The 18,288-nt window shown below is 43.0% G+C and overlaps 2 protein-coding genes and 1 long non-coding RNA gene across 11 annotated transcripts in view; 1 reads left to right on the top strand and 2 right to left on the bottom strand.

Annotated features, from left to right (window-relative positions):
* LOC105831497 (RING finger protein 17) overlaps window positions 1-18,288 on the top strand; it is a 146,672-nt gene that overhangs the window by 83,262 nt on the left and 45,122 nt on the right. The window lies entirely within an intron of this gene.
* LOC105831501 overlaps window positions 1-18,288 on the bottom strand; it is a 61,167-nt gene that overhangs the window by 7,198 nt on the left and 35,681 nt on the right. For 2 of the 6 annotated variants that reach the window (XM_012671670.3, XM_036287951.1), the window contains exon 2: window positions 6,912-7,091. In XM_012671670.3, coding sequence (XP_012527124.1) covers window positions 6,912-7,091 — 180 coding nt within the window. Of the gene's footprint in view, window positions 1-6,911; window positions 7,092-7,749; window positions 9,796-18,288 lie in introns of those variants that run through there. The other 4 variants (XR_004963579.1, XR_004963580.1, XM_036287950.1 and 1 more) reach the window with 3 other exon arrangements.
* On the bottom strand, window positions 1,144-6,901 carry LOC118645942. Its single transcript, XR_004963581.1, has 2 exons — window positions 2,681-6,901; window positions 1,144-2,342 (listed from the first exon to the last, which is right to left on the bottom strand). It is a non-coding gene; the product is annotated as an uncharacterized LOC118645942 (long non-coding RNA).

Raw genomic sequence — 18,288 nt, 5'->3', positions numbered from 1 at the left:
CCGTCCTTTCCCTCCCTCGCCATTGGTCGTTTCTCGAAGACGTTATTACTATCGCCGATAATTGTGAGGGCAATAAATTTCCGGGGCAGCGTCTTATCTTCCTCGGTCTCACTTTTGCCTCAACCGTCGAGCCATCCGCAAAAGATGAGTGTGCTGCCTGTCATGTCTTTTCCAATATCGTCACCGCCGTCGCTAGCAGACAGACGCTAGTACACATGCGAAATTCATGAGATCGCTGGCGAAAACGCCTCGCGTTAGAAAGTCGCGATGCCAGGTCACGCGTGCCAGCGTCGCGGATCCGCGTTGCCGATGCGCGACGTTCGCGGGTCAGCCGTTGCTTGATTGACCCGTCCGCAAGATGAAAGACGCCAGATAATTGCCTAACAACCTATTCGTGATAACGCGAGCGTTAATACCAAGTTGCGGCCAGACTCGGCGCCAGAGTTTCTTGCGTACACAACGCGCGGATGCAGCAAGTACATATTTAAGCGCCTTGTGCACATGGCAGGTGATCGAACGTCGATATCCGGCGAGCACGGCTCGCTTTGTACGGGTAACAACGCAGGTGTCAAGAGATATATAGAGATAGAGAGAATGAAAGGAATGGAGGAGTAGAGGATGAGTCGAGGAGAGCATTTGCGGATGCGCGTCTCTCGATTAATCGGGAACATATTCGGAGGCTCTTGCTCAAAGAAGCTCTCATGTGTGCACTTGCGCGGATGGAAGCGAATCGCTTTTCACATAGGGACGTGATACCGAGCGTTATCTTGCGCAACGAAATCGTGGTGTCGAGCTGAACGGCACTGCGCCGAGGCTGAGCTGGACCGAGCCGAGCGGAGCTGAGCCGCGCGTAATGAAACGGAGAATCAAAATGGCCATACGGGCTTCGGTAAATCGTACCGAAAACGATTAAACGGCCGTTTCCTGTGATTATCCAGCTGTTCGTTTACACTTCAGGTGCGTTTGTCCTACGAGCGGGATATTAATCCTTTCAGCGACCCGAATAGCGCTGCATGGCGCAACATTAATTGCAAATACGAGGATTCTGTCATCTCTCTCTCTCTCTCTCTCTCTCTCTTTCTCTCTTTTTCTCTCTCTCGTTTTTTTATTTCGGTTTGCATCATTATACTATGTTACTTTGGCTTTTTTTTTCTTTTTCTTAAATTATTATAACGTTATTTATATTTTTATGTTATTTTTTAATCTATTTTTAATTATTTATACATCTCTCAATTTACTTGCCCCTTTCATTATTATACTGTACTTCTATTTTCGCTATTCTTAACTTTGTATGTTTATTTGAACGTTCTGAGAAGGCCTGTCCTAGAACGATAATAAATGCTTTGTCTGCCCGTCTATCTGTCTGTCTGTCTCGGAAATCCGGAAATAAATTAATCTTTTAGCGCTATTTTGAATATTAAAGGATTTAATTATCCGACCGAATTAATTTTTTATTTATGAATTTCAATGGATCATTAGTCAATCATGACTCGTATTAAGAATTGATAAAAATCTAACAGTGAATATGTGGTCGTTCTCTATAAATCAAACTTAAATATTTACGCATTGATTTTACACATCCGTTATATATATGTATCGCTTGACGAATATCTTTTTTACATAAATTCGTTTTCGCAAATGCTGCCATTCTAGAAATCTCACGTTTTCGTCTCGCGGGCGAAGCTGAAGGGCGAAACCCATGTCTGCATGATCCATGATCTCTCTCTCTCTCTCTCTCTCTTTCTCTCTTTTATCTAGCATCCGTCTTCCTCTCTTTTACGTCTCAGCCATCACCATAAAGTCAGCCAGACGCACGGGACGAGGTTTGCTGCAACTACCCTCCACCCTTTGCATTGTCCTTCCGTCCGTCTCTCTTCAATGTACTCGCGGTCCGCCATCTCCTCCGCGTCTCTTCTACCATCCCTCTATTCCCCCTAATACTACGCCCCCTCTGTATCACCCTTACGCGTTACCCTCTTCTCCGCCGCCTACTCCCCCGTTTCCCCGCTATTGTCCGTATGTCATGAAACGCGCGTAAAGACGTACCTGGTTACATTCGTGAACGAAAGAGGGAGGAAATGCGAGCAGGAAAGAAAGAAAAGACAGGAAAGAAGAGAATGAAAGCGAGACGCACGTAACGTATTTTCATCCTGCTCGCATATCCCTCTCGGTTCTACCTGCCATAGCCCGGTTCTTTCGCACGAACTGCCGTGACATCGAGGAGAGCCACGCTGATGCAGAGTTCGTCCGGAGTCGAACTATTTCATTATCTTATCCAGGAGTGGCACACCAAGATCCGAGGCAGAGACGAGGGGATGAATGCGCACCTCCTTCCGCGCGACCTTTCAGGAGATTGAAAACTGTTAAGTCAATGAGATAAGTTTACGCTATCATATTTATTTAGCTACCCTTTCCTCTTCGTTTTACACTCGGGGATGACTTTATTGCGCTCGATTTGTATGGAAAACAAAACAGGGTTTATTTGTGGAATATAAAAGTTACATTTTTATACCGCGGTTTTGTATCTTTTTGAAAGACCAACTCGAATTAATTTCTATGAAGAAAAATTTATACTATTTTGTCCACATAATTCTCTTCTTTTTATTCTTGTTATATCTATTTTTGTTTCTCTCTGTTTCTTTATTCTTTCTATCTCTTAATTTTATACCCGTGTCTTTACCCTCTGCCAGTTTCGAACGATCATCTCCATCGACGGGGCTTCGCTCTTCTTTACGCCCTGTAACGTTTCAGTCGCTTCAGGGCAGCATAATCAGCCCTTGTCGGAAGGGTGTCACGGTAGTTAGCCAACACACTGGAGTTTACGATGGAGCGACGGCGTCGTAAATTCCTCGTGCATTGTTTGGGAATTTGCGAGCGCTAATCGGCCCTCGTCACGTCGGCGAAAAGCGCACCGACGTCGTCGTCGCATCGTTGTCGCTCTTCGTTGCAAGATTGACGTCAAACGCCGTCGACGACGGTCTCGTCCGTTATCGATGGATATTCGTGGAATTTCATGCTGGCACCCTGGCAAATTTCTCAAATTCGCAGGCCTGAAATTCGCCGTGCTGCACATTTATCGGATCGCTCGTGAAAAGGATGTACCTGACAATCCATGGCGAATTTATTTTTGAAATGTTGAAGGAACATTATCAGATCACTTTCTCCCAACATTAAAAGGATCTTTACTTTGAAAGCAAACTTTTTATGTCGTATAAACGATAAATTTATTTATACATTCATCATCGCGAGACGATTATCATCGTCGGCCATAAAGCACGAGATTTAAACGCAACGGTCGCGTTACACCAACCGGACTGCCCGGCGCTTCCGATGCGCGCGATCGATTTAATCGCGCGACGAAATACGTTTAACGCGTAATCAAATAATCAGATCTCGTAGAACAATGGTCGGCCAGATTAATCGCTTATATTATTCGCGCGCGCTTCCACGACGGTGCGTGAGCCCGCGAGATAAATAATCGCTCTCCGTAAAGTTTCACGAGTATGCTCACGGTATACCTGCGAGTACTTGGGATACTTATGGCCGTATTTAATTTAGTGTATGAATTTTATGCGCGCTCGTTGCACGCGTTCGCTTATAAATCAGCCCGACCGACATTCTCTATCGCGTGTAACGTACACACGCAGGGGTCGCCGCACAGCCTCTCTTCAGCCTCTAGCTATCTAACCCACCGTTGGCGCGACGTGCAAACTCCATTATAGGAATTTTCCCACCGTACGCGAAGGCTGCAGCAAATATTTTACGATCGATCGGCTAAAGGGAGAGACGAGCTCGCCGGCCGACGTTCGCCCTCCGTTCCGTAGGGCGACCGAGGCAAATCGAAGCGGATGCCGCTTGCCTGCTCGCGTTACGATAGGTCAGCGTTGAAATTCAAAGCGGTTCTTCAAAGAACCCATTAGCCGGCACAAAGTGACATAAATCGCGCTTAATGCGGTATGACCGCGCGTTTAATGGCCAACAAGGTTATCGCGGTAGCACTTGAGAATAAGCTGCAGTTAAAAATGCGCCGCTAATTTTACTCGTTCTCCATTGAGCGCACACATTTTACGATTTACAGCAAGTTTTCTCTACTTCTCTCCCAATTTGGAAATGCATTTTCCTGTACTTTAGTCTCGCGTATTACTCTTGTATCTTATCCTTTACGAAAACCGATCGCTAACTACGCGTTCTTTATTTTTTATGATTTATAGTACAAATTTCCTTCGGAACGGAGGAGCGTGCCGACGAGGAAAAAGGCTGCATCACTGGTATAGTAGAGATTAATAGCGTTTCTCGTTCGGTTACACTGACGTGAATTTACGATGCTACTAATGCAGTTACCTCGTCTTAAAGTAATGATTTTTAAAACCAAAAGCGACCGCCTCTTCGCACCGTGGTGAGGATCAACGCGAGAAAACGGAGACGGTGCATTATGCGTAATTCGCGGAATGTAAATTACAGAATCCCATTAGTAAGCGGCTTGTTTATTTTGTATTAAGTGCAAGAATTGTCGACCACGCGACACTGTGCTATTCTCCAAGTAGAATTACTGTACCAGTCGCGGAACAGTCACCAGTGAACGACTTTTTAAGAGAAAAATATCAAAATAATAAATTACTAACTATTAAATGTAAAAAATATATAAATTAATTTACAATTTATTTAAAAATTGATATTAAAAATGATAATTAAGAAAAAATAAAATAAAAATGATGTTTTAATTAAATTTGTATGAAAGTTTTAATGCGGAACTGATTAATCATTTTTACTTGAAAGTGTTTTTTATTCGATTGATAAATAATTTAATGTCTTATTTGTCTACTGACTGGTACAGTGATTTTATTTCTAATTAATTTTCCATTTTCTGAAGTTTAAACCTCCGAGTTTTATAATTTCTCAATTGTCGCATTGTTGTATTTTATTGTATATTTTGATCATTCTCAATTTGTAAAATATTGATAACCACAGGATAATTACGGAATTTTAAAGTCCTAACCGATTTGGTAAAGCGCTTAACGACAAATCCGTCGCAGTTTCTGCTTAATTCGAGCAGATTTAAAGCCTCCGTTAAAGCCCCTAATATTCTGAAACTTATTGACGAGACTATGTTGTCGTAATTCGATACAACATACTCCGAGTTCGCGTACTCCTTCATATAACAACATGACATGTTTTTTTTTTTACTATGCGATATACAAAGCCACAGTGGTTGAGCACGATTAATAGCAAAAATAACAATAATGCATTTAAACTTGAAGTGAGAAGGTTGAAAAGGCCGACTTTCGACGATGTTGTAAAATTCATGTTGATCGAGCAGCGCATAAGTCAACCGAGACTTTCGAGAGACGTTAGAGAGAAACGCTTTAGGAAAATTGACGGACGACAAACGGTCGTTACGTGGTGTGCTGCGCCCTTCTTGTCTCTTCTTAGCTTCTCACAGAGAGCCGCGGAATATCAGGTGAAATTGCCGGTATCTCCGCGGAACGGAACCGCGCCTTGTACTCGACAAGTTCCTCCTCCGACTCGGGCGCGCTTTATGCGATTGCGGAAACGAGGAGGAAAAGGTAAGAAGCGGATAGAAGATAAGTTATTGCTCGTCGAGGTATGCGACTACGTATTTCCTTATACTTCCGCCTCCCGCCGGCATCTTCCTCCTCATTCCGGCGTCTATTGTCGGCCGGATTACCCGCTGAAGGGTGTTCATGAACGCCGGCGGTATTGCGTCGTCCGTCTAGATTTAAATCCCATCCATTTGCAGCCGGCAAATCTTATATAATCGCAGCCGGCAAAGCGTATCGTCCGACCTAACGTCGATTCATTCATATGAACGGCGTATGCGTTTTCGCATAATCGCCATCTCGTAAACTCGGCTGCATAGAGTGTCTCGAAACTGCCAGGAATTAAGAAATCTATATTTCTTTAGACCGAGCGTTATTGTTTTTACTTTACGTTAGTTTTTTCTTTACGACAAATAGCTTCGTCATTAAGCTTGCTGTTGAAGCCTTGCGAAAATCGATAGTCGAATAATTAGAAAAACATATTAATCTTAATCTTGATATTTTTATTCGGAAAAAATATCGCTTTCAAAATTTATCAATGAAATTTCTCTTTCAAAATTAATATCTACTTTGGGACACCCCGTATACCTTTTCCTTTGCCAGGCTTATATCAGCATTGTGTGCAAGTAGATCAAGATTATTAATTAAACCTTCCACCAGGATGTATATCTTTCCGCGCGAAACTTTGCTCGGAAATGATGACTCTGTGAATATATTAAATTACTCGACCGCTATGCGTACTTCTCGCGGATTCGGCAACGTTTTCTGGCCTTACGAATGAAGCGAGATGATCGTCGCAGACGGTACTTTAAAGTAAAAGGTCAATTCCACGCGTGACTCGCGCGTTCCCGACATTTTTCGCAGTCTGGCACCGTCGAGCGTGAAATACTTTCTGCTCGAGAATACGGAAGAAGACGCGTTCGACGGAGAGTGTCTACGGTGCAATCGACTTGTCTCCTCTGCCTATTTTTCGTCATATCTCTTGCCTTCTTCATTTCCTCATTATTTCCCGTCACCTGACGGAATCGTCGCTCGCGATCTCCCGGCTCGAATCTTCTTCTCGCGTAAAGTTCCCGGTTCTCGACTTGATTTATTTTTCGCGAGCGAGAAGTAACGGTCGGCGCCGGCCTTTACGCTTCCCATCGCGTCCCACTCTCGATTTCAAAAGAGAAACACGCTCCTGATTGAGAGAACAGGGAGAAGAAACTAAATTAAAGACGGAGCGAGGTGTGAATTTTGGAAGCTGTGCACTCCGAAGGAGAGGGAGAACATTGGATTGCGTGTCGATCGGTTCCGGCCACACAAGCAGTTCACAAAAGGACAAGTTTACGCGAGATGATCTTGTTTACGTACCGGGTATCGATTTACCGAGATCGAGGTACTCTCGCACGGACGGGCTCAGGAATCCGGGCGGCACTGCCGGCGCCTCGTTCGTCGGATTGTTCCTCTCGTCCACGGGATCATCGTAGTAATAGTCGTCTTCATCGGGATCGAGGGGTTTCGCCCGCTTCGATACCTTGCTGCTCCGACCGCCTGCAAAAGTAATTCTTAGCTGCAACGTACATTTGACACAGCGTATAAGTGACAGGCGTGAAATTCGGGAAAGAAGAGAGAAAAGTTAATTTAAATATTAATTAGCGATTGATTAAATATTAATAAACGTTACACATTCCTCACAATTTGCCATTAAGTTTGTGAAAACTTCAAATCATAACTATTGTAACAGATCTCTGTCTTGCTTGTCGTCAGGAGAATTTGATATGCCAGTTTTTCTCAATATTTAAACAGTTGAGTGTTTTAATTTGCAGAAGTTCGAGTTGACCTGTTACGTCCCGAGACTAATGGCTCTGTTATCCTTTTAATTGCACTGTCCGCGCGCTCTTCCCTATTAATTCGCATGATTGAAATGTTTCTACTGTTATTTCCTTCTTGATGAGTCCTCTCCGCGACAGAAGAGAAAAAGAAATGAAAGGAGGACCGAAAGAGAGAAAGGGACGAAAGAAACTCCGCGGGGGGTTTGGTCATTCGAGCAATCTGAAATTTAAATCATTTGAAAATGCGGTTGCGAGGTGGCTCCCGAAGGTAAACAAATTTTTACAATTTTCTTTAATTCATGCGGGGAAACGTTTAATCGATGTTGTTCATCGCCGCGCGCTGTTTTTATTCCGGGGGAAACATGGCCGCGTAATACCTCTTTCCTTCCCTCCCTTTGTTCCTCCATCCATTCACCCTCTTTTCCTTCTCCGGATGCTACAGATGCACAACGTTCCAGATTTGCGTTCCAGATGCGCTTTATCCGAAACGCAGGATTCCTCCTATTGTACGTTTCCTGCTGAATATTAATAAGCATCCCTATAAAGTTAATAAGCGAGTGGTAATTTTCGCGAAAGCCCGTGTTGAAACATTTCGCGCTTAAACGACGACACGGCACCGCGGTATGCCTTTGACAAACGTCGAATTTTCCGGCTCTATGTCAAACATTCGGTAACTTCTCTCGTAATTCTTCGCGCCGTACAAACGCACGCGATCGAAAAACGGTAATGGCGGTAATTTAACGACTGGAGGATTGGTTGCCACGGCTGTAGATTAATTAGCTCCAAACTTTTGAAGCGTGTTAATTTCGATCAAGTGCTGGCCGATATGCGGTTCGCCCTCGGTATCACCTCGATCGTGTGTAGTACGCGAATGTATGTATATCTTGAATTAACGCACAGCCGAGTAGCGGCCGCAAAACTTCGTCCGCAAGTGTGTTTCTCGTGAAACTTTGCGTCGCTGATGAACGAACCAAGTCTCGATCGACGGTCGAGTCCCCGAAATCTTAAAGTCGCCTGGCGCGAACGAAGTCAATTGGAGTTTCGTCCATCCGGAAAGACGAAGATTTTTAGTAGCGAATATTAAGAAGTGGTTTCAAACGTAGTTTCAGGATCGCGGATGCACAATAAAATTTTATTGCTCGGTCCTTGATCCAGTTAATCATCGATCGCAACGAATTGTCATCGTAAAAATTAGATGGGACAGTTTGATTATTCAGGTTTTATTTTTATAGCTTCCTTAAAAGTGCTACTCTGCTGTAGAATTATGAAATGAAAATCTACATGTTCTTCGAACGAACAGTTATAGAAAATAAGAATTCTTTCTCACTTCAACGAATTTCCTAGACAAAGAATGAAACAAAAAGTTTCTTCTACTCCGTTTATCATATCGTGAATTTTTATTCATAGTGAAAACAATTAGTCGTATCTCTCACCGCAGTAACATGCAAACGTACGTACGAGGAAATCTATAATGCGATAAATTCGACCACGTAATCGCGCTATGAATTCTTAGCAACGTGTATCATAATCGAGGGGGAGCGTACGTGTTTTGCCGGTTTACGAAGGCTCGGCAGAATCCCGCGTTCATCCTGTTTGATGCCGTCCGTGCCGCGGAAGCTAATTAATGGCTCATCGACGGGTCGAACTTTATGCATCAAAACGCCGCGGTTTAATTCGCGCTCGCGGACAATGCGTCCAAGCGCGCGCGGGATTTGCGATCGCGTCGCTGTGTTGCTGATTTTCTCTTTTTTTTTCCCCCTTCACCTTCTGCCCCCGTGCATGAATTTCGCTGCCGGTGAAATACGATTTTAATGTGTTGCTTGACGGGATACCGAAGATATATGCTTACTGTAAATACTATTAAATATCGCGAAATATTTCTGCCCGCGACTCGAATGCTGTTTAATGCGCTTAAATGCGCAAGATAAAATATTCTCGCTTTTTTTCGGGACAACGTCCGTAACATCGGAGAACTTATGGTTAGACGAGAATTTACGCGAATTACTGGCATATGCTTTATCACATTTGTCTATTAAGAGGAGGAAATAAACATAATTCTTTATTCAAATATTGTTTATTATATATATATATATATATTTTTTTTTTTTAGAAACAGAATATTTATAATACAAAACTTAATAAAATTATAAAAGTTTTTTAGTAGCAAATAATATCTAAACTAAGAACTGTATCCATTTATTCCTCTTTTCCTCAAATTCGCAAATTTTGCCTCCAATTTAATAATATAAATGTAACTGAAGCTAGCACCTAAAGGCAGCAGCCAAACATCGAGCGGCCAGAGCCGAACGTCATATAGGCGTTTCCAGGAGGCACCATTCAATCAAACGTTAAAAATTCCTTGGTTATGAGATTTTTAACAAACTTTGAAAAATTTGCATAGAGTTTAGTCATTATAATACATAATCGATCATTTGCGACAAGACTTGTAATTTACCAATTGTTATAAATTTTTTTAACTAATTTTTATCGTTTTCCGCGCCTCACGCCTAAACGCAACATACGATTTTCTCCAAATTTGGCTGGAAATATCTTTTCGTAACGTTTAATCGACTGATCGATCATTCGCGAAAAAACGTGCATTTTCCTAATTGTTATAAATATTTATTTAATTAACTTTTATTTTTATCTGCGCCTCACGCCTAAACGCAACATACGATTTCCTCCAAATTTGGCTGGAAATATCTTTTCGTAACGTATAATCGACTGATCGATCATTCACGGGAGAACGTGCATTTTCCTAATTGTTATAAATATTATTTTAATCAATTTATATTGTTTGGAGCCGTGAAACCGCTAAGTCCTTGTCATCGACTTTGGGTGCGGCAAAATTCGGTAATGTAACCTTACAAAAAAAATTGCTGCATTATTCTGGTAATATACTATGTTTTGCAAAAATGCATTTTCATAAAAATTTCTCATACGGTTAATTAAGTCGTTCTAAACTTCAAAAAATATTTTTGTAGAAATTTAAAGACAGCGTTCCTTCTATTTATTTGATTAATGTAATTAACAATTAAAAAAACCATTAAACAATTAATAACGATCGCGAATGAAAATCTCATAACCAGAGAATTTTTAACGTTTGATTGAATGGAAATTTCCCTGGAAACGCCTATATGACGTTTGGTTCTGGCTGCTCGGCGTTTGACTGCTGCCTTTGGCTGCTAACTTTAGCTACATATAATATAAATGTCCTGTCTCCCGTTAAATACCGTTTTAAAATATGATCTCTGTATAATTTAACAAACAGTTACATTTCCGCTCTTCTGTCGGCCATCCTCCAATAACTTTTTATTGGGACGTCGGAGATTATTACGATATTTGTGTGGGGGATATTCCATCCCCTTTGAAGTATATATTGTTACTTCTTTAGCTAGTTTTACAATTTCGCTCGTGTCGTCGGTAGCTTCATTTCGCTAGGTATTTACGTTATATCGCTCGCAAAAGGTGGATCGAGTTCCGGAGTATAATAAATATTGTCTATCCGTCCGTTCTCCTCCGTTTTCCATTAAAGGAGCAGAAAGGAGCACAGGGAAGAAAAAGAGTCGCGCGCGCGAGCGACGTAACTATTTTCTGCGTTTCGCTCAACGCGCAAATATCCCAGGGAAACGGCACTTTAATATCGCACTGCCGCATGAAAATTCACGGAGAACCGACCGGAGAAGAGCGGAAGGGGGAGGAAGAGGAGGAGGAGGAGAAGAAGAAGACCGAGTGGGAGAGCGGGAACAGACACGTCGGTCGGTGGAAAACTGCAAAGGAAGAAATTGGCGAAAAAAAGAAGAAAGTAAAAGAAAAGAGAGCGGTGAAGAATGGCAGGGAGAGAAACGGGGAAACAAGAGGTGAAAAGTACGATCGAGTTTCCCCGCATATGTGCGTGCGTGCCGTGTGGGAAAACCGGCTGCAATTTTGCGGGCGCGCGTTGTCCGGTCGGAAAAAAGCGGGGCGATGTACAAACACTATCGTGCACGTTAATTCTCTTATTTATCCGCGCGTGATGCCGATTATGCACGCGCGTGCATCGAAACGCAGCTCTCGTGGCCATGGGGGGGGGGGGAGAGGGCAAAGTCAAAGGCTTCACGGACCGCGCGCCACCGCGCCTATTACCCGAACATCCGTATTTTCTTGCACGGGGAATCGGCTTAAAGGACATTAAATATGCATGTTGAATTCTGTTGACACCGCGATCTCCGCGTGCGTTGTGTTAGCGCCGGCTGGACTTGTTGTTGATATTACGGCAACTCTGACGAGCTCGTATAAAGAACCCGGAGGCGACTACGATCCCGAGGGGTGGATGCGGGTGGGATGTTATCCCACTGGTTACGAGCGAATGCTCGATTCGATTGGTTGAAGACCGTGAGCGTAAAAGCGGCGTCTGGTCCATGATTTTTTTAAATAAACGACGGATTTTGGATTTTTGCGAATTTATGAGACGATGGGCGCCGCGCATTTTCCCCCCGATATCGGATGATAAAATACGGGCGCTCGCGCAAGTATCGGACCGCGGGATCAAATAACATTTGTTATATTAAATGCCACGGACAAACAGGTGTAATTATTCGGCCGGTCTGGTCGAATGCCGAATAATTATCAAATGCGTACCGGAGGCAAAAGTAGGTATTAAACGTACTCGACCTGAACTAAATTATCGTGGCGGCAGGGTGTGTAATAACGCATGGATGCGTGGACTCTGCAAATCGATTCGTCGGCTTGCCCCGAGGATGGCACGGATGAATTTAAAAAAGAATAGAGGGAGAGAGAGAGAGAGAGAGAGAGAGAGAGAGAGAGAGAGAGAGAGAGAGAGTGAGTTTCTATTTCCGAAAGACAAATCGGGATATAATGCCGCCACAGCGACCCCGGGCCAGCTGTCTGCGTGTGATAATTAACTATCGATCGTGCCGCTTCTCCATTAGCCGCTGCATTTTCGGTGGCCTAATTGTTCTCTTGTTCGTTCTCTCGGCGCTACGGAGGAAACGCCGCGCTTAAAAACGGCGCAGAATAATCACTGACGCGAAAAGCTCTAAGTTTGCTTGATCGCTTTCCGCGACTCGACAAGAACCGACAACTCGGACAAATTGCGAGAAACTGCGAGAAATTGTTAATTAATTACTCTGAGACTCTGCGTTGTTTCATTCACGAAATTTTCCATAAATATGCTTGGAATTTTAATTACCGCCGAAAAAGTTTTCTGTATGTGTTACAACTTTTGCGTTGCGATTGCGAAATCTCTTTTCGATCAAAGAATCTTCATATATCAAGAAGCGAGGAATATATTTTGTAGAACACTTTCGCATACATCATAAAATGATATATCGAGGTTGGACTTGTGTCAGGATTATTTACGAAAGCGAATTATGTAACTCGGGCATTATAATGGCTCATTGGCGAAACATGAAATCGATTTTTTGCACAATCAAAATCAAATAAGATTAATGATTGCAAAATGCAGTTTAATGATTTTTCCGCATTCTCGAACGTATTTAAATCTAGAGATGTGCGAATCATATTTTTGACGCGGAATTAAATCGAATTGAATTATTCAAATTTATATTCAAATTTAAATTCGAATTTAATTCCTTTGTTTGAATCTGTGAATCGACAAAATTTTATCTGAATCGAATTAAATTGAATCGAATCATTGAAACATAACTTGTAATTAACATCATGTTTAATTATTGGGCAGAATTTTTATACATAAATAATAACAAATAATTTTATTCGTAAGAAAAATAATATTGATTACATACTGAGAAAAAATACTTTAAATATAATTTTGTGAAATTGTTAGTATATGTGATTTGTATTCGAACTTCTTAGAATCGAAATTTTGCGATAGTTCGCACGTCTCTATTTAAATTAAATAGTTGATTTTTAGTCGCTGTTTATGTGGCGTATCGTACGGATGAAAAATTGAGAAAAATCGTAATCGTAAAAATACACAATCGTGGTACCTTTCCGACGACGGCGGGCGCGAAAGGGGGATGAAACCGCAGGTGCGATAACGCCACGGGTAAATCGCAGTAAATATGATACCGCGCGGTAAACAGTAAGCGGCGGTAAACCCGCAAAGGAAATACGAGGAAACGGGTACCGTGGATAAAGGAAGCAACGAGGAAGGTAATGCTCGTTTAACCGATAGTCATGTGCCATCGACGTGTTCGTCCGCCCTTTCGGGGTCTCTTTAAATATCTTCTCAAAGTATATCGACGCGCGCGAAAGAGAGAGAGAGAGAGGGTGCGACCACCACCGTTTCGATCTCCCGGCGATCGAGCGGCGAACGGCGGCGCGCCGTGAAATCTCGTGTCCCAACCTGACCGAGAAGACGACGTGTATCGGCCGCGACGTCGAGTGCAACTTCGCCGCTGACTCTGCTAAAAGACGTCACCCCGGAAACGAGACACCGTGGAAGGTGGAGTCGTCTCCCTGGTACGCGAAAAAATTCACGGGGAGCTCGGGGAGAGTGAGGCAGCTGGAGAGGAACGTCTTTTCCTCTCTTTCTCTCTTTTTCAGCTACGCGAGCGAGCTACGGAGCGACGTGCAGCCCGGGCGATAAGGGATGAGGAGAGAAAATAGAACGAGAGAGAGAGAGAGAGAGAGAGAAGGCGCGGAAGGAAGAGCGAGATCGCCGCGCGCGGTGTTTACGACGGCGAAGAGGAGGAAGAACCTTTTCGCCATGGTCGTTTAGAAGGAGGGCCTTTTAACGACGCAAAGAACGATCCGCCGCCTTTGTGCTGCTTCGCCTCGTCCACCAGCTATAGAGCCATTTAACTGTGTGCGTCTGTGCATCCTGCGCCTCCCCTCTGTACCTCTATCGCGTCCGACCATCCCCTCTTTTCGCTGCCCTCTCATTTCCCGCGCCTCTATCGTTCCTCCCTGTATCTGACTCTTGCGAGCTTCATATTTCTTCAGCGTCACTTTCGGCACTCGCCCCTCGAACACTCCCCATGGGCATGCTCTGCTCATTATCAACTATATTCATTGATTATTGGGAAAACCATCAATTATCTATTATATTATTTAATAAGTTATTTTTGATATTAAGAAATTATTACACACTTGATGATTCCTGTAATTATTAGTATATTTATGAGATTTAGTTTGACGATTTTAAAACTCTCGCTCTCTAAATCGCAATTAGTGAATATTCACTGTCTTTTAATAATTTTCACTTCAGAATTAGTGTATTATCACTGAAATATCACTGTATTTTCAGTGATTTTATCGAGTTTTCACCGGTGCTAATTTAGAGAACGTATTTCTCGACTTCTTTCGAGACGAAGTGTCACTACCAGCGCATCTCTTAATCATCTTACTTCTACATAGTCGTAGCCCGTCGCTATTTGCGTACGTGTATACGTAACATCGCAACATCTCTCGTCAAAGGGCACGTAATTATGTATTTGTTGTACTAACATTCTCCTTGCACACCGTCGAGAACGAGGAGGGTATCGCGGTTGAAAGCTGCGCTGCGCGCGATCGAAGTTACGATTCCCGTGTTCACGATGAAATTTCAGACCGGGGGCGGTTGGCGGGGTCAACGAGAGTGTCGACGCGCAAGAGGAGAAAGGCAGAGAGAGAAAGAGAGGAAGGAGAGGAGGTTGGAAGTTCAGGGGATGGAAACATAGACGGAACGAGCGGACGATGCTTCGGGGTTAAAACGCCGGCGGAGCAACGGGAGGTGGATGGAGATGGGCAAGCAAGAGGGAAGAGAAGGTGAGCGGTGCGCGAGGGGAAGGGCATTCGTTAAATAATTAATCGATCCGAACCACCCGGCTGCCGAGGATTCCTTCCTTTTCCTGCTTCCGCATTAACGATGCATTTTCTGAGGTTTTCCGACCGAGCGGGATGACGAATCGAAAAATGGCTTTTACGCATCGAATGCATCGAATACGATGAATGCGTTTTTCCCCGCGGAGACTCCAAATACGGGAGGCTAACGACCAAAGGAATATCTCTCTCTTTAACTTCACGAACCTTCAGATTTTCGCTTTCCTAGATCTTTTTATCACGGAATGTTAAAATTATTCGGGATTTCGCAATACAGATCCGAATTTTAATCGCGTCATTAAGACGATTCCTCCTCTTTGTTCATATTTTTGAATCCCCTGTCATTAAACCGGACGAGTAAATCATTCTAATTACGGCCTGGATCCTCTCGATCCTCCTCACTTTCCCGCGATACGTAATTTCGCCCGGACAGCTGACGGTTTACGGCGCATGATAAAGCATAATGATAGCGTCATTATTATTAAATGCGTAATGACGTTTATGGACACGCCTGCGCGAAAGAAAAAATCGTTTAACCGTGGTGGCGCGCGGAGCGATTTGATATTAATGACCTCCATATTTTGGATTCATTAATCTCGCTAAAATACATGGTTAGCCAGTAGCACAATACGAGTCAACCGCATTAACTTGCATATACAAGCGCGTCGTGAATAACGTACTAGGCACGTTTCGCGATCTGTGTCGACATTCATTGCGCGCATAATATCTGTCTTCCCCTCCTTTCTCATCTCTCTCTCTCTCTCTCTCTCTCTCTCTCCTCTCTCTCTCTCTCTCTCTCTCTCTCTCTCTCTCTCTCTCTCTCTCTCTCTCTCTCTCTCTCTCTCTCTCTCCTCTCTTTTGCTAGGAGTTATTACAATATTTTAAATTTTAATCGCCGCTGTGTATTATACGACGTATAATTAATTGCCAGCGGGCATGAATTAGTGAGGCACGCGCTGCATTTGTAAAGCGAATAAACCCCGCATGTGCCGTTGTAACCTGCAGTTTCGAATCCGCAGGCGAAAATTGTCCTTATAATTGCAGCACAACACCTTTCCCTAAAAATCACGCGTATATAGCCTGTAAACATCTTGTTGCCCGGCATAATTTTGAATCATTATCTCGCAGCAATAACACTCAAGATTTCACGTATTTTACATAGGCGCGTTATACTGAACTCTACTTGTACCGAAACTGCAATTTATCATATTAATATTGACAGAAATGCGAGTACATACGTCTGTCAAGAAATCCACGGCGATTCACGGTTGCTGTCTTTGGCGAGAAATTACCACTTATAAATGAAAAATTTAATGATAGAGAGATTATTAAATGAAATAGAATATACAATATTTTTATGCTCTTTCTAACGCAAAGAAATTCTTATTGTTTGCACAATGACTGATAGGTAAATCTTCTGTTTTCGTGTTTAAACGAGCTTTTTCGAAATTACCACATTTTTGCTTACCACTGCTTTTGCTGCAGCGTTTTTGAAATTATCATATTTTAACCCGCAAATCCTAGCGTCCGTGCGCACTCGACATTTTTACCGGGAACGCCTCGGCATCCGATGACCTCCGGTTTTCCGAGAGGGACACGTCCCGAGAGCGACGTGGACGGCAAAAACGTGCATGTCGACTAAACATGACAAGGTGGATGCCCTGTCGGGCGCAGGGACGCTTGAGAAGTTTCGCTAATTATTCCGTAAAGAAAAGAGTGACGAGGTTGCCCGGAGTCGGAGTTTCAAAGTTACCTCAATTCAACGATTTCGAACTTAACTCGCGCACGGAAACGCGGGCGCGCCTTTTTCCGCGGTGAAAAAAGTTTTTCTTGGCGCCGTCATAATCAGTGAAATTTCCATAAAAAAAATGGCGGATTTTAGAATGCGCAACCTCTTTGAATACTTTCGTACCTACGTCCAGATAACAAGAGAATGACGCTCATCTTCAAGAACATAACGTCTGTTTTTAACGTAATTATGGTTAAACAAACGATTACGAATGTCACTTTAAGGTATGATTGCGCGACGAAATATCGAATAAAAAGTCTAGTTTCTTATATAAACTCGCGCATAATTTCTGTCGTGAGGGATTAACGCCCGGAATAAACTTGTAACGCTATCTCATTTTTCGCTAGTCATTTAGAAGCAGAAGGATTAGATTTGCGCTTAACGATGTCTCTGCAAAACGGTGCGGCAAGTTTTTAATGAAAACCAAACTATAAATATTAAAGAGATGTGTATGTTATCAAATTTTCATTTAAATAAACGTTGACTTGAATAAAACCCGCATCCGTTTTCGCTAATCGTCTTTGCGCTTTTCTTTTTGGCTCCTTTTTTTGCCGCAAGATTTTTGATGAGAATATTAGTAGTAACTTTTTCCTCAATTATTTAATCAAACGCGAACCGAGCTACAAAACACGCGGTATGACAGCGTGTGAAAGTTAGCTTTTTCGCAAGCACAATAAGTTAAGTTAAAGCCGGCGAAAGTTAGTCAGCATGCGAGCTTTTAATTTAAAATCCGATTCACCCTTTGGACCGATTCACTACGCCGCGCGTTTAATTTGCGGTTTCCATGGAGATGTAACGAGCCTCCGCGGATGACGTGCGAACGAACGAGCAAGCGAGCAGACGAAAAGAGAGAATGAGCTGTTTTTTTTTCACGTAGAAATCAATAAAGTTGAATTTGTATAAAAAAGAAGAAAAGAAACAAGGGGAAAACGTAGAGGCCACGCTCGCGCATCGTCCAGCGGAAATGACACGGTGAAAATGAACGAAATGAAGCAGGGCTTGATTTACATTGTCAGTGACGAGTCGTCTCGTCGTGCATAACGTACGCGTGTGATTTCGCACAAAGCCTCCCGCAGCTTTAACCGGTAAGGTCCTCGGTCCCTTTTTAGCGATCTCGCAAGTTCGACCTATTTCTCGCTTAGTTCAGAGGCGGATAACAATCTCATTGTCGGGCAAATTTTCGACGCGTTGCGAGTTCAATCGACGATTACATTATTAGCGAAATGGAAGTATTACTTAGGAATCGATAACCAATGAAAGTCGATGACGATTTCTCTCGACTTTCTCGTGTTGTAACATTACTGAGGTTTTTATGATTGTAAAGAGGATCGATCCAGACTTC

This window comes from Monomorium pharaonis, chromosome 6, assembly GCF_013373865.1.
Source record: "Monomorium pharaonis isolate MP-MQ-018 chromosome 6, ASM1337386v2, whole genome shotgun sequence".
Lineage (NCBI taxonomy): Eukaryota > Metazoa > Arthropoda > Insecta > Hymenoptera > Formicidae > Monomorium > Monomorium pharaonis.
This window is presented reverse-complemented; position numbering and strand designations above follow the sequence as displayed.